The following is a 27,795-nucleotide window of genomic DNA, read 5'->3' as shown; positions in this document are numbered from 1 at the left end:
GCTCCAAGAGGTCTTTTGGTCTTTGATTCTGAATTATTTTGTATAAATATAAATTTATACAAAAAATATGGCATGATGTATAATATTAAGTCTTTATTATCTCTTAATTGTTTCCCATTTTGCAGTCTTAAACCTCTATTTCAGTTGTATTGTTTGTGTCAGCCGTGCTCAAAAGTGGTGCATATTTGTGTTGCATATCTGAAAAGTGTGGTGAGATTTTGTATTCAATCCCTTTGTCCCATAAAAACCATTGTTCTTTAATTTGACATCTTCATTGATGTCAAATTAAAGCCATATTCATTGTATTTAAATGATACGAAGAAGATCTAACTTTGTGACTTTTGAGGATAACTGGATTTACATAAATAAAAGTAAAGGCATGCCGCACCTTGCAGATTTTTAAATAGGGGAAAAACATTTCCTCCAGTTAAAATGCTCTGTTTTGTGATGGTCCGTCAAATAAAAGCACAGAGAATACATTGCAAGTGAAGATGCAGAAGAGGTGTTGGTATTTTCTCCCAAAGCTCTGCACGTGATCCGAAAAGGCACAATGTCAGTCTAGCTTAGGCAAGTCTTATAAAAAAAAAAACTGTTCCTGAACGCCGCCCACCAGTGACGTCAACATCAAGCGACTGTCTCCGGGTCTGTGTCGGCTGCTAACAGGAGCTTTTTCATTGTTGTTGTGTGGTTTCTCCTCCCATGTGGACTCGTCTGCAGGTAGGACTCGCCGTATTATCTCCCCGTTCACCGCTTCAGCCCGGCTTGACGCTGACAGCTCACAGGAAGCCGCTGCTTCGGCCCGCAGCTCGGGCTAACAGCTAGCTCCCTTTTCAACACCAGCTCTTAATGTATGCGGAATGCGCAACCATTGCGGATGTTGTGCAGACAAAAATGCGCAGCGCTGCGACACGGAGCAGGAGAAGCGGCGTTTTGAATTGGCGAGCGGCGGTATCGCGCCTGAGCAGCCCGAGTGTTAGCACTGTTTTGTTTTGTGTTGCAGATCTAGAGGAGAGTCTCCACCTGGAGGATGCTGCTGTGTGTCAGACAGATGGAGGGGCTCATGTAGCCCTCAACCTGCACCTCATTCATCCTCAATGTGGGAGCAATAACACATCAGTGCAGCTGAGAATGGCTGAAATGGACCGAAGGTGCCACAAATAGACAGTAAAGTGTCTATAAATGTACAATCAGAGAACATGATTGTTTTAATTGCCATTCTTCAAATATGACTTAGACTTTTTTTAGAGATACTGTTTAAAACAGTATTTAGAAATAGTTCCATTTTATATTTCCAAAAAGGAAAATTAAAATCACTTCAGCGTGTCTGTGCAACTGTAACCATGTTCAAATGCAAGGTTTAAATGACACTTTGAGCTGCAGTTAATGGGGAGGGGGCTGCCAGTACCAGAATTGGCCCGCCAGTCAGTTCTGCTCTAAACCAGGTCTGATCCATGACTGAGTACTACGAGGAGGGGGGGCTGCTGTACGAGCAATCACCTCCCATGCACATCAAAGTGGAGTCCCCGGAGGGAGCCTTTGGAGGGGCAGCCTCAGAGAACGGCTTCCCCAGGGAGGATGAAGACTCGGAGAACAGCTGTGACCAGACCAGCGCCTTACCTGGAGGACTCCCCTTCAATGTGGTGGTGGTGCATCCCAACATTATGGCACCCGGCATGTCATCAGATGACCTTTTGACCATTGAACAAAGTAAGTTTGTGAAAGTGAGGGCTGTTTGTTTGTTTCTGTGTGAGTCAGCTATCAACTCTGAACGGCTTCCCTGTTCCTACTGAAGAAAAGCTTTTCCCACAGCATGATGCTGCCACCATCATGGTTCACTGTTGAGTTGTGTTTTTATGAAGTTGAACAAAATTAGAGATTTGTAGATTTGCAGTTTAACCAGAGGATCTTGTTGTGTTCTTGCTGCAATCACCAACTTAACTAACTTAAAACAGCCAAAAGTCTGTCTCCTATATTTACCTTGAACATTTTTATGAATAGGAATTCTGTTTATTTAAACAGGTGAAAGCATTTTGAGATTTCTTTAAAAATGTACATTTTGTCTGAATGATATTTATTCATAGTAAAAAGCTTGCAGAGTAGTGGACGATTCAAATCAAAACTTTGTAGGAATCACAAGACATATTAAATGCATATTAAAATTTACTGGTTAATGACTAGTTAAGTGAAAGCAACATACAAAGATGAACTACTTAACCTAAGCACTGCTAAATAAAGTAAAAATTATTTTTCCTAGTGGACCAATGTTCAAAATCATATAGTTTATGTTGGTCAGAGGTATAAATTGAAATCAAAAATATGAAGGAATGTCACTTTGAGCACTTAAATAAAATGTGCCATCTTATTGTCTATGATTATGAAAATCCAATTAAACATGTTTTTGACAAAAATCAGAGTAAATTTTTTGTTTTTTTGATTTGATGTGTGATGATTAAAAAAAAAAAGTTTTTAATTCAGTGTAAGTAAAAATATGACTTTTCTCCACAGACCGAGCCATGTCGGCGGCGTTGGCCGCTGGCGGAGCGGGTAAAAGGAAGAGTCGTTTCAGCGGGGCGGAGCTGGAGGTGCTGGTGTCAGAAGTCACCCGGTGCGAAGGCGAACTCTTTGGTCCGGCCGGGAGACTCCGGCGGAGAGAGAGAGAGCGCATATGGGCGGGGATCCTGGAGAGGGTCAACGCCGTGTCCCGAGTGCCGCGCACGCTTCGAGAAGTCAAGAAGCGCTGGGACGACCTGAAGCGGCGCAACGGAGGCAGGCTGGCCGACGCCCGCCACCGCAGCTGCTACCTGCCGTCCAGCAGGGGGGCATCTATGCTGGGGCGCTCGTCTCAGCTAAGTCCGAGGCTCCAGCAGCAGAGGCAGAAGCAAAGCAGCAGACCAAAGCCTATTTTCCCCTGCTTCCCAGACTCTGATCCAGGTAACAACAGATCTTTTTCCTTTTTTTATTTTTATTTTATTTGTGCAGCTGGATTTGCAGTAACTTCTGTTCCCACCACACAGGTGTAGGAGTGGATGGATCAGACAGGGATGCTTTGGAGAAAGAGGAGGACATTTCTGAGCGTGAGAGAGACATGGGGGAGCCTGAGTGTGAGGCGGTGGAAAACAGCATAGATGACAAACTGGGATTGGGTCTGGGACTGGGAATCGGACCCCCTCCTACGTCAGAACGATGGCTGCCTCCTTCTCCTCTCTACAGCGCTCCTTTCTTGAACGGCAGCCCCCAGCCCAGCAGCCCCCAGCCGTCACTCGGGACACAGCAGGGTCCTCTTGAAGCCCCGCCCCGCAGCTTGTGGCTCGAAGATGAGCTCCGAGGTTTAGGAGAGGCTGCGATTCAGCTGGGAAATCGGGTGGAGAAGAGCCTGCGGGAGTTCGGGGAAAGCTTCAGACAGGACATGAGAACCCTCGTCGCTTCACAAGAGGCACTAGCAGTCAGTCTGCAGCAAAACAATGTCCTCTTGCAAAGGCTTCTGGGAGTGCTGGAAGCCCAGCAGCAACCGCAGCCCCAGCAGCATCGAGGACAACAAGCGCACCCCTCACAAACGCCTCAGCAGCAGCAGCACTTAAAGCCACAGCAGCTACAGCACATAGAGCAACAGCATCTGCAGCAGACGCAGCAGCATCAAATGCACCTACAGCAGCAGCCGCAGGTAACCCAGCACTCTAATAATCAGCCAGCGGTAGCTTCAGCACCATCATCCCCAGAAATACACGGCACTTTTCCCCCTGACCCTGCCGCAGACATGAGCGGAAATCTGCACCGGCCGCGACGAGGGAGAGCTCTCGACCACAGGCGCAGGAGACGGCGCTGAGAATGTATTTTTTTTTTTTTTTAAAAGACTGTCGATGTTTGAAAATGTGATGCTCTTTTTACTTGCAGTATTTCTGTAAAAAAATTAGTTATATATCCTGTTTCTCATCTCACTCCATATCCGTAAGCCATTGTGTACTTAGGTCTGTTTTACAGAAAGGACTGAAGCAGTTTGTTGAAGTAGACTCAAGTTAATAGGGTGGCCTTTACATTACCCTCGGTACCACTTAAATGTGTGCATAAATCTGTGGTAAGAAAATATTGAAACAACAAAGTGACGGATTCACTTTACAAACTTTTCCAAGAGAAAAAAAAACAGGCTTACTATGTAGTCTTTGATGCTCAGTTCGCATGTTTCGCTGCAAAGTTCAATGATGCTCTTACAGATTCAATCCTGACTCGGTTTTCCCGACTAACTACACCATCATCATAAAGTACTTGTGATCTGCACCAGTTTCCATAAATTGTAGATTTGCAGCTGTTGTAAGTACCTTCTAATGTATGCTTGTGCTTTTTGGGATTTTTCTGCTCCCTCACTGAAAGGAAACAAAATTAGGGGAAACAAGAAAATCACATTGAACCAGAGTGATGGCACTTCTATTCAGGGCAGTCGGTCGCCACTAGGCATGGGCTGGAATGAGACACTCGTTTTATGATAAGCTTCAGTGAAAATATCAAGTTTCACAGTATTAACATGAAAATCTAACCTAGTGAAACCTCATGAAACCTAGTTCAATTGCTTTTAGTTAAACAAGCTGTCAGCTGAAGCTTTACCTTCAGAAGAACAAAAAATAGCACTTTTTTTTTAGTTTCCACTCCATGACAATCCCATGTTTTTTGTAACCAAAATAGTTTCCAACAGGCAAGTTTCTTTGTTATAAACAAGGAAAATGTTAAAGACGTTTCTTTAGGCCTATGTTTGTATCGCACTTTATAAAGTCTGAGGGCTCCAAAGCGCTTTAGACTAGAATTCGTTTTTCACACAATGATGGCACCACCATCAGCAGCCATGCCAGGTAAAATGTCTTGCGGAAGGACTCGACGACTGAGGGACCCTGAGCCAGTGTTGTCTTTTTTTAAGCTTACAGCAATAGGTAGAGGAGGGGAAGCTTCCTTTTGCCTCCAATCAGTACTTTTTTCTGGGACTGTGTGTAAAAGAGTTTTCAAACTAACCTTTCAAAAGCCCGGTTCACTTGGCAGCAGAATCAGGGCCTCTAGGCAAACTATAATTTATTTATAATGATTGTTCATATCAGTATTTGTCTTAAAACATTTTTTTTCTTTTCTTTTTTTTTTACAAAAGTTTGCAAAATTTTTGTGATGCTATTGCTTCCACAGGAAAGCTGGTCATATTTCTTGAAAGGTACATTGTTTTTTTTCTTGTGTCAAAAAAAAAAAAGCATAGAGATCAGCAGATAGGCAGTGTGCAACAAGAAGTTAAAGAAGGGCCGACCTGCCATTACAGCTGGGAAAAAACTTAAATGTAATACTTTCTCTGGTATGTTGTGGGTTTTTGATGATACTAACTGGCCCATGCCTAGTCACCACATGCTTGTTCTGTTTCAATAGTTTTCATGATACTTTTCCAGGTTTTGTCTGGACAACATTAAGCTATGTTCTGAAGGTGCATTTTGAGACAAAATTGTTATATTTTAAAGCCTTTTTGAATATATATAGATATATATAGCTATATAGATTAAAAAAACAGGTAAGCATCACAGTATGAGTCAGACTTCAGCTCGTGTTTAAGATGAACTTTGAAAGCATTCATTAATGTCTTGCAGCTATTGATAATCTTGCATGCAGTATCATGAACGTTGTTGTAAATAGTTACAGAGGAGCATTAAATGGCCATCATCTATGTAGTTTTGCACAAGTTATATTTTGTAGATAGATGCCGTCAGATGAAATGTAACTAAACTTAATAAAATACAAACTATGAGCTGCAGAAAAACAAGGCGTTGTTCACGTGTGGATTTGTTACAGCGTATAAGTCATCAATATTGCTGAGGTATGCATTTTATTTTACTGAAACTTAAATTTTGTGGTCATTAACAGATTGAAATGATGAAAATGTAATAAATCTGAGTCCTTGAATTGTTATTGAGCAAATTGTAGAAAAAGGGTCAAAATCTGAACTGATTGCATAATTTAATTTAAAACTAATTAACACAAACCTGGCAATCATCAGAAGCACATATAAGTTGTGTTGCTGCTTGGCCCCATGTCGAGTTGAGAAGTTCTGGTGAATCACAATAAAGTTTTACGTGTAGTGTGTGCAACAACAAAGTCACAACAGCAGTAAACTGGAAATGTATCATTTAAAGCTTCAAACGTGTTTTCTTAAGATAATGAAGCGCGTCTGTTTGTCGGTAACGGGGCTTTTATTTTGAAGGTGCCGACCGGAAACGTAATCCTGGCTTCACGATCCTTGTGCGCTTCGGACAAGGGGGTGCATGGGTGAAACATGGCCGCCGCAGACCCGAAGTCTCAGAGTCGACAGAAAACCCCCGCAGAGGAGGTGGACACGTCTGGGGAACAGGCCGCGGCGGCGAAGTCGGGATGCAGCCCGGACCAGACGGATGAGGCGGCGGGCGACGGAAGCGGGGTCTGCCCCAACGGCGAGCGAGGAGCCGAGGATGTTGGCAGCGACGGCGGCGGCTCTGCTGCCAGCCATTCTGGGGAGGCTGGTGTCGAGTCCGCTGCTGAAGCAGCAGACAAAACGACGTGCGTCTCGCCGGAGGACCGTGCAGCGACCGAAAAAATGGCCGAGGCCCTCGACAGCCAGCAGCAGGCTTTCGACTGGTCAGAGCCTGAAGACGACGAGGAGTGGGCGAAAAGCCAGACCCGGGAGGAAAATGATAAAAGTGGTATGCCAACAATGTTGATGTACGTTAGAGTTAGCTTTAGCCTGGGGCTAACCTGAGGTAAACTATCGCCTCCTGCCCCCCGTGCAGACTCCAATCTCTGCTAACGTTATTTTTCATTGCAAAATCAAGCCAGGGTCCCACATTGCAGACCAGCAGCTTTTAACACGACTTTCTGTCTTTATGCATGCAGTTGACCAGCGTGGCAATGTTTACTTTCCTACTTCTCGTAGGTTTGTCTTTATTTTGTTTGCCATGTGCACAAACAGGAAAAAAAAAGATTATTGCAGATTTAACCAATACCAATTTGTGGTCCGAGTGCAGCTTTGCACAGAATAAAGAGATAGGCGATATAATCTGAAGGTAAACGCTCCACTGCTGGTTTTCAGGGTAATTTGAAATAATTAACACAGTTCTACCAGAATACTAATTCAAAAAATAATATTGCTTACAAGTGAAATATTTACCAGTTATCAGAGAAAGTGAAAGTCCTATATTATATAGAATCATCACACACAGCGATATATTCCAAGGCTCGGTTTCTATTAATTCTGATGATTTTGGCTTGCAGATAATGAACATCCAAACTTCAGGGTCTCAGAAAACGAGAGTACCTTGAAAAAGATCATTAATTGAAACTCATGGTGCCACACCCTAATCAGATAATCAACTTAAAGCACCTTCAAATGTTTCCTGAGTCATTAAACGGGCTCTCAGTCTGGGTCAGTAGCTACACAATCAGAGTGCTGTCTCGACAGATGTCCAGGAGACGGTCACTGGCATCCTTCACAAGGAGGGTTGGGTCATTGCTGAAGAAGCTGGTTGTTTAAAAGTTCTGTATTCGAGCACATTATCAGAAAATGAAGTGGAAGGATGAAGTGTGCAACAAATGTGCAACTAAAAGGACTGTCAAATGAAATTCATTACACAAGTGCCAACACACATAAAGACGAATAATAGAAATGTCACTTTTCCCATTTCAACCCTGTTCTGAGCCAGAGACAACGTCAGACGCATCTTGCCTGTGCTAAGGAGAAAAGGAACTGGACTGTTGCGCAGCGGTCCAGAGTTCTGTTTTCAGATTAAGTGTTTTCAGATTAAGTGAATTCTCCATTTCATTTGTAAATTAACATTCTAGGGTCTATAGGAAAAGTGGAGATACACAAAATCCTTAGTCCAGTGTGAAATTTCCACAGAGATGGTTTAGTGCCATATCATGCTAATGTTGGCCCACTGTGTTTCCTGAAGTCTGCAGTCATTGCCGCCAAGAAATTCTACAGCATTTCATGATTCCTTCTGCTGACAAACTGTATGGAGATGCCGATTTTATTTTTCAGTACCACTTGGAGCTGCCTGCACTGCCAAAGGTACCAAAAGTGTTCCTGTTCTTGATTGGCCAGCAAGCTCCCCTGACCTTTAACCCCATAGACAATCTGTGGACTTCTTTTCAAGAGGTACATGAAAGACACCTGATCCAACAAGGCAGACGATCCAAAGGCAGAAGCACTCTGGGCTTCCCGTACACCTCAGCAGAGCCACAGGCTGATCGCCTCTCTGCCATTGATGCAGCAATTCATGCAAGAGGAGACCCGACCAATTATTGAGTGCAAGAACTTCTTTATCATTAAGCCATAATCATTAAAACTGCAGAAACGTAAAAGCTTGAAATATTTTAATCCATGTAATGAATCTCAATAAAAGGATTGTTTCACTTTCTGCCAAGAAATATTCCACTTGTATGTAATATTCTAATTTTGTAGCTGTACTTGTATATATTCAGACCTCATTACCTCTAACTTTTGCTACTTTTGTAAATGTATATTTAACTAATTCATAATAACTAAAAACCTCCATCCATTGAGTGTGAAGAAAATGACACCATAACAAATATCTTCTGTTATTATTCCACTTAATTACAAAACAAAAACAAAGTTATTGTTTTGATAAAAAAAATATATTTATATATCCAGAGTGGTTAAAATCTTTGTCACATTTAAAGACTCCAGTATATGACAAGAACAACACACTGAAGCATTGTGTGTTGTTCTGGGGTCACATTTTTTTCAAATAGATCTGTGGTTGCTTTCAAAGGCTCCTTCTCCACCAAACCAGTTCCAGTGCTTAACTGGTGCTGGCCTGGTGGATACCTTTTTCTGTGGCCGCTGCATCACAAAGTCCAGGCCTGAAAAAACAGTTCTAACTCTGCACTAGTTTGCAGAGGAAATGACTTATTTTGAAACCAGCGTTCGAAAAATAGTGAAACGACGAACAAGCATAGGAGTAACATTGACTGACTCCCATATTCCTGCAGTTTATTTTGAAATCACCCATGACAGATTTAAAGTAGGTCAATGTGCTGCTCACAGCTGATTATTTTCCCCTGAATTCATAAGTTATTTTGGACTCAGGCTGTTAATGCCCCACCCCTGAACATTTCTGATTTTTGATCACAAGTAGACGTCTTATGTCTGAGACATTTTTTTTCTTTTAATATGACTGTTTACACTAGTGCTACTTTGTACGTTTTTTTTTAGTACTGAAAAGTCCAATTGCATTTGCGTCCAAACTGGTCACATTCTGGAACTCTTGAGTTTACCTCCCATTTTCCAGCTGCCGGTTTGGATGAAAGATAAGCAGATCAGGATTGTGATGTGTTCACTGCATGTTGTTTAAAGAGGCTTTGTTGTAGTATTGTGGGGGTATTAGGGTGTCTGTTGGCAGGAATAGTGGCACAAAAACTATATTTGTGTGGTTAAATTGTCCCAATTCGCTGTGATCAGTCACAAAAACACAGAATAAATCAGGAGGAGATGTGATGAGGCGTTTGACGTGGTGGAAAACCAAATGGATTATTTTACAGAACATGTTAAGAACTGAAACTTAAACTACGGAAAAGTCCTGAGAATGGATGAAGTTATGGAAAGGTCCAGTTTTCCATCAGTTTTGATGTGAAACCTTCAGTTTCATTTGAAGTTCTTCTTCTAAGAATTCAGAAATCTCATATTTCTTCTTAGAGCAGTTTAAGACTGTCTGGAAAGGTGCAAGATAAACTTTACTGAAACTGTAATTCTGAACTATTTTTGACAACTAGGAAGGTTGGTTAGTTTATGGATATTTTAAATGGAGACTGATGAAGCTAAAAAGTAATTTTTACAAAATTAATATTGTAAATAAATAAGGATTTTAATATTGCAACTATGGATTGACTTTAGGGCTGTATATTAGAAAATCATGCAGTGGTGATAATATCGGTAATTACTGACAATAACAGTTGTGATAAGTGTCCATTTACAATACAGATCTGCAGCATGTGTAATGTGCTGGCCAGAAAATAGTGCAGTCTATCCAATTTGTTGTGATAGTATTGCACACACTGATATTGCAATAATAATATATTGGCGGTATATTGTGACTGTCTAATACACTGAAGTGGAATTAACAATATTAAAGCTAATTTCATTCGAGTGCAGCGCAATAGGAAAAATAATCTATTAAATGTTTAATTTGTAGCACTAGAGACTAATTTCTATGAAATATATTAGTTGTATATATTGTATGCATTATTAATGCATTGTCTCTTTTAAATGTTAATATTGAACTACTGAGTACAGCCAAAATGTAATATGATTTGAAACGACCAGAAGCAACACCCAACATGGTTGGGTGCATAAAGCCTGGTCCGGTTTAATTAAACCAAGGCCCAGACTCTCTTTATTCAGTGGAAATTTTAGCAGATAGATATGTTCCGCATATCTATCTGTACATTTTTTGCATTCAGCAGCCATAACAAAAACAATATGTATTGTGTGGTGCTTTTGAGTCAAACCTAAAATATCAGCAGAGCGGGGACACTGTGGCTGTTGGGCAAAAGCGAGGATGAAGAGAAAGATGTGTGCCAGAGGTTGTGCACTCTACCTCCTGCAACACTGTTGCTTCTGGATTAATCATTTGTGTAGATTATATTTGCACATGTGATCTAATAATACATAATTGTCCTTACGTGTATGTGTGTGGTTGTATGTCCTGTGATAGATTATGACTGCATAGCAATGATGGATTGACTATTGGCCTCAAATCCTAAACTTTAGTATTATAGTGTCTGAGATGCAAAGTGGTTGTGATGAAGAAAAAAGACAAGGCACAGTGATAATTGACATGTCCGTTACTGTGTGCAGGAAGGGTTTACAGTTGCTCTTGTTCCTGATGTTTTCTGGCCCTTCTTGGAGAGCATTTGAATATTTGAATACATTCAAACAGGAGAAACCTATAAATAATTCAAACTGTTCATAAATGCAGTTTAATCCCATGATATTAAACTCTGCGACTGGGTGTTTATGTGCAGGCGACCAAATAAATTTTACATCATCCCATTTTAATTATCCTTAATTATTTTGCTGATAATATATGAATGAATCAAATTTAAATGAACTGAACGTCATTAAAACAAGCCACATACTTGGAAGTGACATGAAAATGTTAGACTCTTACATTTTGAATAACTTGTGTAATAGAAACTTTTTTTTTTTTACCATCTTTGGAGCTGCATTTGTGATTTGAAATAAGGTTTAATTTAGTTTTCCAGTTCAGTCTTCTCTTGCTCGTATGAGGGGGAGATAAATAACTGTTTCCTTTGAAAGGTTGAGTGCCGCTTACATTTCAAGGACCGTGAATTAAACTGTACTTTTCAATAATACAACTGTCCAAATTGATAAACGTTCAGCAGCCGTTTAATCCAATAACTGATATCGATTTAAATGACCAAAATCAGAAGGCTTAAGAGTGTTGGAGAGAATGTGACAATGATTAAAAGATGGTAGTAGGGAAGATGTTGGCTAGTTCCAATTAGAATAATTACTCCCAAAGTTTTCCTGATATTATGCGACTCATTTCCTATCACACTAACTCTACAGATGGCTTTAGATCTGCAAGTCTGCTGATACTGCAACAATTTCTAATCCTGTGAAGTTTGATTAGTCATTAAAGCTGTATGCTGTGGTGTGCTTTTGTCTTTCAGACCTCAAAGTTGCTAAGACTGTTAACAATGCAAGGCAGGTCGCTCCTGCCAAAGCAAAATCAGAAAAGACTGACGATGGGGAGAGCTCACCAGAGAAGTCGCCAGTTGAGGATCTGCGGGGTGAAGTCGACGCCACGGAGGACAGGGCAGATGACGACGAAGAGGCAGATTCCACAGCTAAACAAAGAAAGTGCCGCTGGGAGTGTAAGGAGTGTGGCCAGAAGTTTAGCCAGCGCGAGATGTTCAACCTTCACCGGCACTTTCATGCGCATGAGGACGAGCTCCTGCCCCCAACCTGCAAAGAATGTGGCCTTACCTTCCAGCACCGCAGCAGCCTCATCAAACACAGGAACCAACACAAAGAAAAAGAGGAGACCCTCGAGCCTGCAAAGTTGGAGGACGAAACGCGGGCTTCATTTAGGTATCAGTGTGCAGAATGCAAGAGGATCTTTTCTCAAGTGGGTCAACTGAGGGACCATGACTGCAACAATGCAGCAGAAAAGCCTTACCATTGCACTATATGCCGGCAAGATTTCCAATTCAAAGTATCTGTTACCAAGCACATGATGATGCATTCCCGCGAGTGCACCTTTAAATGCCAAGAGTGCAGCCTGACTTTCCCAAACGTCATGTCCCTGCGCTTCCACCAGAAATCCCACGCTGCTCTTAAACCATACGAGTGTCCAGAGTGCGGCATGGCTTTCAAACACTACTCTGTTATGGAAGACCACCGGCGCAAGCATGTCGACAACAGTCGCTCTCACCTCTGCAACGTCTGTGGCAAGACTTTCAAGTACAGCAGCCTCCTCCATCAACACCAGTACCTTCACACTGGCCAGAAGCCTTTCCGCTGCCCGGAATGTGGGAAAAAATTTGCTTTCGCCCAAAACATGAAGGCGCACTGCCGCCAGCACAGGCAACGAGAAACAAACTCTTCTGGTGAGCCACCTGGAAAGCAGCCTCTCATTTCTGGACACGAGGCAGCTAAAGGTCCCGAGAAGGAGAACACCCATATGAGTGAGGATACAAAACGCACTTTCAGCTGCCCTCTCTGTCCCCAGACCTTTTATGTCGCAGCTAACCTCAGAGCGCACATGCAGTTCCATGAGGACGAGTATGAAAAACAAGAAAGGCTACTTCAATATCAAGTGGTGCCCAACAAACACTGGGAGAAGGGACACACCTGCCCACACTGCCCCAGTGTTTTTCGGGATGAGCCTGGTTTAAAAGGACATCTGTTAAGTGTCCATAAGCCAACTGCACAGTATTTAGAAACTTTAACCGCACCAAAAAAGCAGCTTACTCAAATAAGCAGCGACAACCCGCAAGGGAAGATATTGAATATTAAATCCTACAAGTGTTCAGAGTGCGGAAAATCATTCCGGCACCGCTCGGTGTTAGAGCTGCACATGCGAATACATTCCAAGGACAAACCATACCAGTGCAAAGTATGTAACAAGGGTTTTAGATTCAGCAGCTACCTGCAGCAACATCTCATCATCCACACGGGCAAGAAGCCGTACAAATGTCCAGATTGCGGGAAGGACTTTGCCTTCCTTCAGAACATGAGGACTCACCAGAAGCTGCACCAGCAGAAGCCGTTCCGCTGCACTAGCTGCCGTAAAGGGTACAGCAGCGAGAGCCAGCTCCAGCAACACATGTTGTCGCATAACGGCGATAAGCCGCACAAGTGCGAGCTGTGTGACAAGAGCTTTGGCTTGGCTTACTTGCTCCGAGACCACATGAATACGCACACGGGGGAGAGGCCTCACCGCTGCGAGGAGTGTCACAAATCTTTTTCCTGGTTCAGCAGCCTGCTGGTTCATCAGAAGATCCACGCTCGCAAGAAACAGGGACTAAGTCACTACAACTCCTACCCTTCCGGTGCCAGGATGAGAGGCAGGGGCAAAAGAGGAGGGAGATCAGCGTGGGGTTGGTCGAGACCATCCGGGGTCTCAGAAATAGTTGCCCCTCAACAAAACCTCTGCCCAATTTCACCTCACAGAGACACCGACTTGCATAGGCAACTACGTCAGCAGCCCTTACGTCCACGCTTGGATTCACAAACGAGGCATCTGACTGAGGCGTGGCCATCTGAGCCGCACTCCCAACCGCTCCAGTGGAGCGTGGACAGTAGAGAAGCGCCTGCACCCTCACAGCACCATCCTCAACCTCCACAATATGACACTCCAACGCAGCCACATCATCAGAGGGGTCCAGGATGGGCAGATATGCCCTTAATGGGTCTTGGATCGGTTCCAAACTTGGACTCCCGTGTGAAGGACAGTACTTCTTCTATCCTGGGCTCTCACGTACCAAAAAAAACCAGCCCATCAGCAGTTAGTGAGGTGACGCAACAGAGGCAGCATAAACTGTCATGGAATAGCACACCAACATCCACAGCCATGGCCTCCACGAGCTCTTTGCAGCACGATTTCTCCGTTCCCACCTCCTACATGGACGGAGCAGCACTGTGGAGTGTCCGGCCCACTCCACTGACAAATTCTCAGAGTTCCCCAAACAAGCTCAGCCAAGACCTGCAACTGCCAAGGTGGCCGGGTGGTCCTGAGCCGTCCACGCCTCCCAAGAAGGAGGAAAGGCTGTGGGACATCAGCAGCCCTCCAGTTATGTCTTCGACTGTTAATCAACCAGAAAAGACATGGAATGGCTGTGAGCCGCCGAAACCGTGGGCGTCTGGCCTTGCAGGTGCCTCTGCCTCAGCTCAGATAGACCAAAGCAGCTCCATACCAATATCAGCTCCCACTTCTCACGGGGTTGCCAACAACTTGTGGGACATTCAAACACCTCCAGGGGCTCCGAAGACTGTGAACTCTGTGGAAAAATTAGTAAATAACCAAGAATTTCAGAAACAGGTGTCGCCCAGCTGGAGCGGTGTACAGACCCCCACGCAGAAGGTCCCCATCTCCATCCAGTACGAGCCTCACCGTTTCAGTCAGGGGATTGGGACGCCAGTGTGGGCCTTCCAGAACAACTCTGTCGGACCTCAGACTCTGCTTCCCGGCCAGCTCAAACCAGGGGGCGGTCAGGAGCTGCAACAGCAGCAACCAATGGCAACAGCCGCTCAGATAATCATAAACCAACCTTCTCCTTTTTTCTCCCCTCCGCTCGCCCCTCTACCTCCTCTGGCTTTGCCTGGCCCACACCCCCTCCACTCTGTCGCCGTTGGTGCGATGCCCAGACCTCCACACCCGAATATTTTTTTCACACCACAGCCGGTCATGACTGAGAGGCAACATATGCCGCAGACCCTGCCCCTACCTCAGCTCCCACCACAGACCGAACCTCACAAACTCGGATCCCGTCTGCCTTTTCCCCCGGAGCGGCTTCTCCAGTGCATGATCTGCGGGCTCTCACTTCCCCGCGAGCTGGATCTACAGATGCATTACCTGCAACATGCACAGGGGGAGATATGACATTTAAGTAACAAAACTTAGTTATGTTTTTATAACTGTCTGTAAAACCTCATTCTTTTGACACTGTTCTGGATGAAAATAATACAAAAAGAGACATATGTGAAACTAGACCCAATTTGCACATTTGATTTTAACGTTTGTAAGACTGTGCAGTGTGTTTGAGTAGAGGATGTACATGTGTGTTAAATTGGTTTCACTGTCTTTTAAGATCATTTCAGTGGTTCAGATTAATGAGGTTCTGCAGGCTACATTTCATTTATTGCCAATGACGTTTAGATTTAGATCTTATTAGGAAGTTTTCTAGTTCAGTCCACATGTCTTGAACCATTTGTACTGTGTTTCTCCATGTACAGTATACGGTGTGCCTTTTATGAGTACAGTCTGCATGTCTGCTGTCTTGGTATTCTAGGCCCTAGTTTGTACTTCTAAAGTAGACTAAACAGTGTGACCTCATCCTGTTGAAGACGGCGCAATGCTAAATGTGCTGAAAAGATTGGGGTTATGAGGTCAAATTTATTTTAAAGCATACATTGACTTGCAAAAGTATTTATACCTCAACCATTTTTTTGCATTTTTGACACTTTACAACCAGAAATATGAATGCGTCTTTGTGGGATTTTATGTGATGGAGTGTATTAAAAACTGCAAGGTGGATTATGAAGTCGACTGCACCAAATTACTTTTGAAGGCAACAGAATAAGCTTCAGTCAACAAGGCACACCAGTTTATTTGTAAAATCCTTGCAGCATTTTCCTTCCACTTCATGGTTATATATTATTCTCATAACATAAAATTCTAATGCTATGCATTGTGGTTGTACTGTGACAAGACGTATAAAAAAAATTAAAGGGGTATGAATAATTTTGCAAAGCACTGTACAAATGAAAGCTGCTGGCCTACTGGTGTAATCTCCGCTAGAAAGTTCTCGTATGCACACAGAGCCATGGGCTGGGTCCAAATGTCTTGCCAATCAACACAGTAACCACTGTGGGAATCTGGCTGAAGCAAACCGTCAAAAACAAAACTAACCATGTGTAATTTAAAAGCTCCTTTTATGTGAAAGGTTTTTAGTAAAATGAATCATGAATATTTAGTCACCATTAGGAAAGTATGACACTGTTTGAAAGTGAGTTTTGTAATAAACCAGATTTCAATTTGTGATTTGTCTTCTTTTTTCCAACAATAAGACAAACTGGTGTTAAACTTCAGTCAAATTGATCCTGTATGAATTTAACAGAAATGTACCTATATTTATAAAACCAATTCCCACCTATAAGTGTTTAAATGTATTTTTGTGATCAAACATTTCATTCCATGACTGTAGCTTTAGTCAGTTTCAGGTTCTCATTTTCCCTGTTTTTTTTTAAATGGAGTAGCTTCACTGGGACATTATCAGTCTGAAAACGTTTTACTGCTGTACAATAAACACACATCTATCGTTTGTAAAAGAATAATTATTCAGTTTCCTGTGCATTTATTGGTTACAAAACTGACCCTTCTACCTCTACCTGTGGTTTTAGCATGGAAGTTTCTCCCATCATGTCCTTACATTGGATTAAATAAAACCTGCCTTTGATTATAACATTGTTTGGTGCTGTTTCACACACGTGAGAATATTTTTTATTTGCATGTTTGTCCTGTTTGATCTCTGGTGCTTTTGAAGCTGCAAAATGTCCTAAAGTGTCACATTTTAATAAATATGTACATCATTAAATAACTGCTTAAGATGCCAAAAATGGTTACAACTGGAAGCATACTTTTGGAAATTTGTAAAATAGAACTGTTGTTGAACCTCTACATCAAGTATTCACAGACAGATAATCAGTCAAAACTTGCTCCAATTCAGTATAACAAATTATTAAACATTATTTGAATTGGGGACTCCATTAATTATTAAAACCATAACTGACCTAGATATTTTTTATTTCCAGGCCATATTGACAGCCTGAATAATTTGTAATGGAATGGAAGCTTGGATAATGCATGGAAACAATTCTGAGTGCACTCAATATGAAATATATTTCAATTAAATATATTTAAAATCTTTGTTGTGAATTTAAAAAGTATTTAAAAATTGCCTGAACGTTTGACGCAATATTAAAAGCGCTGAGATCAGCACACCAATTCTAAATCTGAAATAGTTGCTCAAAACTGAACTCTATTCACATTTTGTACACTTCAGGTGCCATAAGTAAAATTATTTCTGATTTATAACAGCTTCACCTAAACTCTTTAAAAAGAAATACAAAACTGAAACTGCATTTCTGCTTTAAGTTATTGGGAATGGAATTATGGAGACAATGTCAGCAAAACAAAACAGAGATAACAAAACGAAATATTCAAACATTGAAACCATGCTTCTTAAAAGGACAATCGTATTCAGCTAACATTTGAACGAACGAGACCAATGAGTCATTTAAAGAACTAAAACGTAAGTCAACCTAAACATTTTTCCCCGAATGACGAAACTGGCATTTAAAATAGTTTGTTGTTTAAGTCTGCTGAGTGTCCAGCAGGGGGCACTAATCGGCCATAACTAAAATCCAAAACGGCAGAAGAAGAGCTTACAACCAACTGAAATGCGCATGCGTAAAATAGCAATCCGTTGATTAACAGTTGGTTGAATTGTGGTCATTTCCACTATAGTAAACTCTCGGTCGTATTATCGTCTGCTACTATTTTCCGACCCGAGCTGTTTGAGTGTTATTAAAGAGGGTTACACTAAATCCGCAGCTTGCCCAACGAACCTTAGCGGAAAGGTAGCTAACGTTAGCAAACAGACACAAGGCAAAATGGACGAAACTTCTACCGCAGCAGAGATCGGAGAGGAAAGAGCTGAAAACGTGGCCTGTAATGCCGACAAAGACGATGAAAACAACGAACATCCATCCGCTCAGGACGCCGATGACGGTGAGTATCCGCTCGTTAAACATCAGCACAAACCAGACCGATGTGCTGGGCAACCATGCTGCGATGGGTTCCTTATCTGCACTAACTTTAACCTAATATCACAAACGCACAAGCTGCAGATTTACATGTAAAAATTAGCACGGATTTGTCAACTTGCGCTGTACAATTACCGGGGTGACGAGTTTTGTTTCATGAGTAATTGTTTTGATGGTCTGGTGTGTGTGATACCAGACCAATGTTTTGTCTTAATTTACATTTTGCCTCCAGAAGCCTAAATGTTCTTGCTTATTAATGTTAGTTTTATTGATCGTTATAAGCCTAAGCAGGCTTTCTGAAGGTCTACATTTTATTTAAAAAGCCGTGTGCTTTTCCAATCAGTATTATTATTAGTGCAATTTTTTTGTTTTTTTTGCTCAGCTAATTTAGCTATCAATGCTAAAATGCATACATACACCTGAATCAAAATGTATGTTTCTAAGAAGCATAAATGTGGTAAAGGTTAAGCTTATCATAAAAAAAAAAATAATATAGTTGGCTATGTTTAGTGCATTGCAGATAAAATGTGAGACACTGGTTTAATCTGAAGCCATTCAAAGAACTTTTCATTTGCACCAAGATCAGATCTGAGATGTGGAGGACTTTTTAAAACTGAAGTCTGTAAAAAGATGAGATTTTGGGTAAATCTGTATGTTATTCATATTCTTTGTATGACTAAATCTGCTTAAATAAAGCTTTCTAAATTACGACTCGAAGTTTATTAAATAATCTTTGAATGTTCTGCCTTTTGTAGTCGATAAAATGCAGGTTAGGGAATTCATTTTAGAAATGAAACATTCTGATTTGGATCAAAAATGCATTCTCTTTAGTTAAATCCTGAAATTAATTTTACTAGTTCTCCCGCAGGATTTTTGAATTTCAACTAGCAAACATTTGCGGTCACTATATCCACTGAACGTTTGTCAGAAATTTTTCGTTTGCACAATAATATCTGGTTGGGTTCTGTCACAATCCTCTTGTAGATTGCTTTCTTGTGTCTTTAAGTTTTCAAAACAAGCAAACTGATTTAGATTCTGCTGAATGACGTTCACTAGATAAGACAACGCTCCTGTCATTTCTCTGTACTCTATCACTATTGTCACACTCTTCTGTGGTTGTCCTATCTCACTATTACAGCTTATAGTAATTATGACGACCTCTGGAGGTTGATAGGGAGAGGCTCAACTTTGATCCCCGATTCCATGTTGAGGCCTTTTAGCTGATAACAAAGTGTAAAGTGTTGATCATTGACTGGAAGTCATCTAAAATGGGCCAATTATTCAATTACAAAGAGCAAATACATTTATTCACATGGTTGCTATATAAAATATCCTAAATGTGGTTTGAATTGTTAGTGTTGTCATAAGGTGGTTTATGTGGTTTATGACTTATTTAAGATAATCTAAACATGATCACAGTCCTTTTTTGCTGGAATCACTCAAAATGGGCCATTTAAACCCACTTCATATAGTCACTTAATGCATAATTAAGCTCACTTTTTCTGTTGTCTTTGTATTTTAAAGAGTAGTTGTTTTAAGCAATAAAATAATGAATAAAATGTTCTGTAGTCTGAACACTGAAAGAAGTTCATTTCTGTTTTATAAAATGAATGTGAATTTGTTGTAGTCTCATTTTGTGTGTGTTTTTTTTTTTTGTTTTCTGTAAACTTTAATGTAGTGAAAATTATAATAAAAACATTATTTAAGCCTGTGTTTTGTTATATATATTTTTTAATTCCTTTCTTGGAAGCAGGAGTCTCTTTGACCTCCTATTTTCCCGTTTCTATTTCTAGGGGATGAACTTTTCTGCTGTCGGAATTGCGGGGAAGCTTTCAGCGAGGAGGCTGCGTTCTTGGAGCATCGCCTTCAGCATCCTCCACAAAACACGCACTTAGACAGCCAGTCTGACGGTTTACTTGACTCTGAAAAGGACAGTGAAGCACTGTATTTTTGCTCTTACTGTACACTGTCATTTGTTGAGATGAGCGAGCTGCACTTGCACATGAAGGACCACGGTCAAATCTCTCAAAAGGGCTCTGATATTAATCCTGGAGCGACAAAGCAGCACGCCTATGAATGCTCAGATTGTGGCAAATCGTACACAGTGATCGGACACTTCCTCAACCATCAGCGCTCACACAGACAGCCCTCCAAATCGGTTTTTCACGACTTGGAACATTTAAAAAAGAAATCGTTTCAGTGCGAGTCCTGCGGGAGAAATTACTCTCGTGCTTCGGCTCTCGATGCTCATCGGCGTTGCCATCAAGAGAAGCTGGTGAAGTCGAAAAACAGGAGCTCGGGAGAAACGGTTCAGCCGGCAGAGCCGCCAGCAGAAGTAAAGCCATGTGAAAATGCGACTGAAGAAGATGGTGATAAACCTTTTAAATGTTTGTGTGGCAAAGCTTTTTCTAGCATGATGCGGCTGAAAACACATCAGCGATTCAGCCGTAACACGCTTTGCTCTCCGGAGGAGATGAAGCAAAAACCAAAGAAGGGCTGTGGTGAGTTTTACTGCAGCGAGTGCAACAAGGCATTTAATGGCCACATCGCCCTCTTTAACCACCAGCGGTGGCACGCGAATCACTCTGATAACACTGCAAAAAGGTTCCCATGCGAGGAATGTGGGAAAGAGTTCATGACTCTGACGTTCTACTACAGACATCAGCGCACAGCACACAGCGACGAGACCCCATCAAAATCCTTCCAACATCAAGTCTGTCAGCTTCAAAAGAAGGCGTTTGAATGTAAAGATTGTGGACTGAAATTTTCCAGGGCTTCTGCACTTCAGTCCCATCAGCTCCAGCACACCGATGTTTTCAGAGAAACAGAGAAGGCCCACTCTGAATCCACTGTGTTGCCTCAGCAGGAATCAGGAAGGGAGCAGAAAGCCAGCGAGCGCTTAGAGGCTTCAGTGGAAGGAACAGTGAAAGCAGAAACCACTCCTCCCACCGATGTGGGTGGAGAACATCAGATAAACGAAATGGATGAAGAGATGGAGAGCTATGAACCGGGCGACTTCAACGTGCAAGTGATCAGTGCGAGTGAATCGGAGGACGAGGGTCTCCAAGAGACAAATCCTGACCTGGAACTGCTGTGTGAGTCAGATCAGGATATAAGGGACGATGGTGAAGTATACCCTGGAAATCTGGTTTCAAAACCAGATGTGGACTTGAAAATAGTCCAGATTGACTTTGCCGAAAGCTCGCAGTGTCCGCCAATAGAGAATGAAGATCAGCTTAAAACTGCGGAGGAGAGATTCGGTTGCCCCGAGTGTTATCGGTGGTTTAATAATCCCTCATCGCTGCGCGTCCACAGAATGTGGCACAACGTTCGTAGGAGAAGACATCAGAATCAAGGTCAGTCAGAGGAAGTTTACAATTGTGACACATTTCCTTATGAAACACAAAGCGGTGGCTCATTGATTCAGACCGAAACAAGCTTAGAAGAGTCCACTTTCACGTGCAGTGACTGTGATCAGGTTTTCACAGAGTTACCTGCTTTATTGTCGCATCAGTTACATCACCCTAAAAGAAAACAGTTCCAATGCCCACATTGTACATCATCCTATTTGCATGCAGCCAGCTTGTACAACCATTTGAAAACCTGCACAACACAAAAGAGGGACACTAATTCTGTCAGTAAGAAAGAGTACAATCCAAAGAAAACCCTTCTGGGTCCAAAGATTTATCATTGTGAGCAGTGTGGGAAGGGTTTCTGGTCCTTGGGGGCATTCTCTCATCACAAGCAAAATCAGATGGAGTGCGTCGATTTGAGACTCAGGAAAGGCGTTTCAGGATCTATGCACTCCAACGGACGCTCGCGCTCCACAATCAAAGTGGCGTGTCCCGTTTGTGGCAGGAAGTTCCGCCACAAGGGCATCATGGCACTGCACATGCGCAAGCACGAAAACGGAGACCACAAGTGCGATCTCTGCGGCCGCTCCTTCCGCCTTTTTTCCAGCTTGCTGAGGCACGAGGTGGTGCACAGCGATCAGTTGCTCCCACCACCTGCCAAGTCCTTCCAGCATCAGGTGGAACAGCTGAAGAAGAACACATATGCCTGCCCTGACTGTGGAAAGCTGTTCTCCCGGGCCAAAGCTCTGCAGTTTCATATGAAGAGCCATGGCTACGAGACCGGCCTCTCTCCATCGTCAACGGGAACTGGGGAGGTTCTGAAGGATCTGCAGTGTGTTACGTGCTTTGCTCATTTCACCAAGAAGTCCTCCTTAAGGGCTCACCAGAAGCTTTGCACAAGTAGATGCAGAGAGGGAGGAAGGAAGACAGAGCAGTCTGAAAAGGATGCTACAAAGACGGAGGGCGTGGATGCCAACATGCCAGAAATATCCGAGCAAATAAATGTAGGGGGCAGTGATGCACAAAAGATGGAACAGCACCTGAAAGGGAGCGATTCGGGCTCCAATAAAGGGAAGTATCAATGCAAGATTTCTAACAAAAGCTCTTCAACGACTGGTGCCATGAACATTCATAAAAGAACTCGCGGTGAACGCAACAAAGGAGTTGGAAAATCAACTTCACCTATCTCTGTAGTGTTCAAAATAAGTAAAAAAGACGAGCAGAGTAAAGGACTGATTCACTGTTCAGATTGCGGAAGACGTTTCACCACCAAGTCGGCGCTCGGCTCCCACAAACGGTGGCACAGAAATAAATGTTCGTCATCCTCACTCGAAGATTCTCTCAGTTCCGCTGGCCATAAGACGGAGGACGAAGGTTTTAAGTGTGAGAAATGTGGGGAACATTTCTTCAACCGTCATGTCCTCCAGCACCACTGGATCTTTAATCCTCAGTGTCGGACTGAAACGGATCCAGAACCAAATGCAGAAATGGAGACAAACGGCTCAGCAAAGCAGTTTTCATGTCCAGAGTGTGGCCAGACATTTGGGCAAGTTTCACTTTTAGCTTCTCATTATGAAAAGGAGCATCGGATGTTTTTGGAGTCAGGAAAAACTCCAGGAACTCCAAATTCATTAGCTTTGGCCTCAGAACAAACTGATGTCAGCCGTGCTGGGAATGAATCCTTGTCATCTGTCCTGAAGACTAAAACTCATCAATGCCCCCTCTGTTCCATGACTTTTGAAAAAGCAAGAGGTCTTCGTGCTCATAAATGGCAGGCACACTCACAGGGCAAAAAGAGCAAAATGAACTTGCTGCTGAGAGAAAATGTTGAGCTAAGGACCTTAAAGGATGAAGTTGAGCAGACCGAGCACTCTGTGATCAACTCTAAAGAAATGAAGGAAGTTAAATTGGACCCTGACGGACCTGTCTTATGTCTCCACGCTGGGAAAAAGTCTAGCTCTGCAGAGACTCCTCATCCCCCCAACAGGGCTCGCTTAGAGGTGAAGCAGAAGATGGAAACCGCTGAAGCCACAGACGAGGTTCTCTCCCCGCAGAGCCGTCTTTCTGAACACACAGTGAAATACCTCTTCAAGTGCGATAAATGCGGCAAAGCTTTCCAAACCGAGGAGCAGTTAGAAAGCCACAAGATCAAGGCGAAGAGCCGGCCCTACTGCTGCGCCCTGTGTTGCCACGGCTTCTGGACGGAGAGCCAGCTTCAGCAGCACCTTGCCTGGCACGACCAGGTGCGATGCCGCCTCCCGAGTGAGGTGCGCCTGTGGCTCAGCTCCGCTGTGACGTCAAAGCCTTTGAAACCCAACTCCCCCAATGACGGCAAAGGAAAACTTCTCCCACATTCTGCCGCGAGCGAAGCCACCCATCCTCGACCCCGTCCGGCTCTTGACGTGCACGCGTTGCAGCAAAGCCTTCCATTCACCAACAGCATTACAGAAACATAAAGTGCAGTGCATCAACAGCGTGCCATACCGCTGCTCCGTTTGCCCCCGGAGTTTTAGTTGCATTTATTTTTGATCAGCAGAAATGTATCTGGGGCCTCTTCTGCAGCCTTAATCTGCCTTGAATGTGAAACTCCTTCACCAGCATCTTGCATCGCATGAGGACAGATTGTGTTTTTGCTTTCTGTTGCACCTTTGTGACACCTTTGGCTCCCCCACTCTCAGGCTTTCCTTTACACTGGACCAGTATCACTGTAAATGTGGACGTGCAACTCCTTTCATAAGCTTCTTATGTCTAGATGAATGTCTAAACTTTTTGCATTTGTGTTTATAATTAAAGAGAACGATGAATATTATTACATTGCCAGAACTTAACGCATTCACGTTTTAAAGATGTTTCATAAAAACAAAAGCACTCTAATTCAAAGGTCTATAAAATAGATTGAGACTTTATATGTAGACATTTCCTGCTGTTTGAAAATGCTGTGAAGTTTTGATGATGTGCTGCTGTACATATTTCCCATCAACTCGGATAGTAGTGACGTTATTTGTCTGTTAAAGCACATTTTTCAGTGTTCGATCTTTTTTCTTTATAGTTATGTATCTCTTTGTTGTGGCTAGACTACTCCTGAATATGGTGTTTGTTTCTACTGAATTGCTGTAAAATAGTAAAGACTTGGTTAATATATTTCTTGTTTTCATTTCTTTACGAACAGCGTTTCATTTGACCCTATAAATTGCTGTTTCAGAAACAGAAGAAAATAAAATTGTTTAAGTCTCGCAGTCGTGTTGTTGATTCAGCCTCCATTGGTCCATCGAATTGAATAGTTCATGATGATTCTTTCTACTTTTATTTACTTGGAAATGTTTATTCATGGTTTCGCGTTTGTCTGAAATCTCCCCCAAAAAACATTACCTGAGTAAATTGATTAAGGGGGGTAATGTTTTTTTTTAAAGGTATTATTATTAAGGTATTTTTAGTTTTGATTTTAAATTTGACTATTTGCTCAAAAGACATAAACCAAAGCCAGTCCTGGGAATCTGCTGCTTCTTATGATTATAGTTTAACATCTTTGGGTATTTAGAGCTTGAATACCACTGACTTAAATCATGGCATATCAAATTAATCTGCTTTATGAAGATGTAGTTTCATTAATTAAATTGTAAAGAAATGATTTTAGACTTTGTAATTATTAATGGATTTAATTAAATGGTATAAATAAAACACATTACTCCAGAGGGGAAATTTGTGTGCTACAGTATGTTAGAATAATTATGTTTTGTTATCATTCTGACATTTGTAGTTATAATAGATTTAGTATTCACATCCCTGTTAGCTACAGCTGTGTACAGACCTTGAAGCTGCAGCCACTTGTATCTTCGGGATACTCCTATCTGCCTCCCTCTACATTCCTTTTCTACTTTCTACTTTGTAATAAAAGAGAAATCCCTAACAAAGGGTCTTTAGAGCGAACGGCTTGAAGCAGCAGTTTGCTGGGTTCTCTCCTTTTGCAAAAGCTTTCATAAAATTCACTTACGTTGTCTGTTTGTTCTTTTATTTAGATTCATAAGTACCTATCACAGTATAAACTGTATTATACAATCAGTTTTCCCTTATCTTGGTTCGGATTCCTCTTTGGATCAGCTGAGTGTTATAAAGTATGACAGATTTTAATCCCTGATTATAAAATTAATGCAGAGAGGCCTGACCCATCTTGAATCGAAGTCTTTCTAGTGTATACACATAGGTTACATACAGTTATTTCAAATTTTTGGTTTTCAAGCTTCCAGTAAAATATCTCTAAGGTAGATTAAAATAGTTTCTTTGTCTGTATGACATGTTTCCTCTGACTGCAGGTAAAGTTAACCCTTCGGCCAGAGTCCTGACTTGAATATTAAAGGCAATCTGTGAAAGGAGCTAAAGATGAGAGAGATGGCAATGAGGCCTTCCAACCTTGAATCAACGTGTCTGGAAATCTGCAAGAAGTTGGTCAGCAGCTAGGATCTGATTGCCATCAATCCAAAAATGTTTTTTTGTCCACCAGTTTCTGAGCTCATCGATCACTATTAAAATTGGCGCTCCCTTTATATGGTTTTATACTTTTAGAGATTCCAGTCTCATTTCCAAACTTAGAGATTCCAGTCTCATTAAGTCACCCGAGTTTCTCGGGTGACTTAAAACAATTTTCAGTCTTCGTCTTTAGGTGTATGAATAACGCTGGCTTGACTGTATATGCTTCATTTAATTAGGCCATATATTGTTCTTAACTCTGAGCACCTTATTTAAGCATCATTGTAGAAGAGAAAGTAATTTTACCTTGTTATACTTTTACTTTGTTCTAAGATTTAAAAACATGGGTTTATGATTTTCTTTTCAATTTTTCTGCCAGTGTTTTAGGCATAAGCAGCTTTCAAGTTGGACAAATTTCTCATTTAAAAACATCAGCGGAAATAAATTCAGATAAACCAGACAGGACATTTTCTGTGTGAAGTACTCAACATTCTTTTTTTTTTTTCTTTTTCTTTTCTTTGCAGCCAAAGAGAATGACATAACATGCGAGGACTGTGGCCTGACGTTTACTCTCATGGACGCCTATGAGACTCACCTGCACCAGCACGCACTGGACGATGAGGAAGCCCAGATGAGAGACAACGAGGCTCCCACAGAACATGTGCAAGATGAAGAAAACGAGTGCGAAGACCGGACCGCGGCTGTGGACGGTTGTGATGCGAACGGTTCGGCACAAACCCAACCTCCCCAGTTAACGCAAAGCAGTCGGTATCCTGTGAATCCCTCCAGATACACATGTGCAGTTTGTGGGAAGAGCTACACCTACCTCGTTTCGTTTCAAAAACACCAAAAAATGCATGAAAAACCACGTGAAAAAGAAAAAATCCAGGGCCCCGTTGATTCAAACTTGCGTCTGTACGAGTGTCCAGACTGCGGGATGTCGTTCATCAGGCGAACGCGACTGGTCAGCCATCTGAGAGTTCACAGATCCAAAGGGCGCAATAATCTCCCCAAATGTGATCAATGCAACAAAGTCTTCATTTCTGTAAAGACGTGGACGGCTCACCTGGAGCTGCACAAAGAGAGACGGTTCTGGTGTTTGAGCTGTGCTCAAGGCTTCCTGAATGAAGAGTTGCTGGACAAACACTTACAGAATCACAGTCGGCGACAGCAGAACCACAAAGCTGACGACAGAAGCGTCCACTACGCCAAGCTGCCGGAGAGTCCAAAAATGCAGCGCAGAAAAAAGCCTCATGTTTGCCTTCACTGTGGCAAGAGGTTCTGGCGTTCTAGACAACTATTTAGACACACACAAAAGCATCTTGGACATGAAGGCAGGGTCATCACCAAACCTTCAGGGAGCGCAGTGATTTATCGAGAGACGGGAGACATTAAAACAGAAACGTCTATAGATGAAGGAGAAAAGCTGGAGGTGGATGTGAGCATCACAGAGTTGCAGGTGAAGGAGGAAGACGTGCAAGTTGAGGTGCAGAGTCAACATGCGGCGGCCGAAGACGGGGATCAGGAAGACTCTGAGGATTCAGACTGTGGAGAGCCTGGTCATCACTATGAGCTTTCAGAACCTTGCCTCTCGGACGACCGGCCGGACCAGCCGAGCTCAGAAGCTGCACAGACACCAACTGCACAGACACCAACTGGAGGAGAGATGGAGAAAGCAGAGCCAAAACTGCACAGAGAGCATAAGTATTGGGAATGGGAGTGCACTGAATGCGACATGGGCTTTGATGAAATGGCAAAGCTGCACTCGCATTATGTAAAACACGCGACAGGAGAGTTACCCATACCAAAGGAAGAAATTGAGGTCTGAAACCTTTCAAAAGGTTTATTTTTTGTCTTTGTATTACTACAGGATTTCAGCTTTTTAATAAAATGTTT

The 27,795-nt window shown here is 42.4% G+C and overlaps 3 protein-coding genes across 4 annotated transcripts; all 3 read left to right on the top strand.

Annotated features, from left to right (window-relative positions):
- The first annotated feature begins 614 nt into the window (after positions 1-614).
- On the top strand, positions 615-5,779 carry si:ch211-261d7.3 (myb-related transcription factor, partner of profilin). Of its 2 annotated transcripts, none has more exons than XM_055042270.1 (4): positions 615-717; positions 1,001-1,707; positions 2,506-2,931; positions 3,015-5,779. In XM_055042270.1, the coding sequence occupies exons 2-4, from the start codon at positions 1,452-1,454 to the stop codon at positions 3,821-3,823; spliced, it is 1,491 nt and encodes a 496-aa protein (XP_054898245.1). In that variant the 5' UTR covers positions 615-717; positions 1,001-1,451; the 3' UTR covers positions 3,824-5,779. The 2 variants fall into 2 exon arrangements, with proteins under 2 accessions (XP_054898245.1, XP_054898246.1); XM_055042271.1 differs by having other exon boundaries at positions 615-1,148; positions 1,443-1,707.
- Positions 5,780-6,270: 491 nt separating this feature from the next.
- zgc:66448 (uncharacterized protein LOC327401 homolog) lies at positions 6,271-16,719 on the top strand. The gene is made up of 2 exons (XM_055042256.1): positions 6,271-6,692; positions 11,704-16,719. The coding sequence occupies exons 1-2, from the start codon at positions 6,290-6,292 to the stop codon at positions 15,135-15,137; spliced, it is 3,837 nt and encodes a 1,278-aa protein (XP_054898231.1). The 5' UTR covers positions 6,271-6,289; the 3' UTR covers positions 15,138-16,719.
- Positions 16,720-17,714: 995 nt separating this feature from the next.
- On the top strand, positions 17,715-27,727 carry si:ch211-261d7.6 (zinc finger protein 420). The gene is made up of 3 exons (XM_055042338.1): positions 17,715-18,047; positions 19,876-21,438; positions 26,424-27,727. The coding sequence occupies exons 1-3, from the start codon at positions 17,930-17,932 to the stop codon at positions 27,725-27,727; spliced, it is 2,985 nt and encodes a 994-aa protein (XP_054898313.1). The 5' UTR covers positions 17,715-17,929.
- The last annotated feature ends 68 nt before the right edge of the window (positions 27,728-27,795 follow it).

The sequence above is a fragment of the Poeciliopsis prolifica genome, unplaced genomic scaffold (genome assembly GCF_027474105.1).
Source record: "Poeciliopsis prolifica strain line A6 unplaced genomic scaffold, Auburn_PproV2 SCAFFOLD017, whole genome shotgun sequence".
Lineage (NCBI taxonomy): Eukaryota > Metazoa > Chordata > Actinopteri > Cyprinodontiformes > Poeciliidae > Poeciliopsis > Poeciliopsis prolifica.
This window is presented reverse-complemented; position numbering and strand designations above follow the sequence as displayed.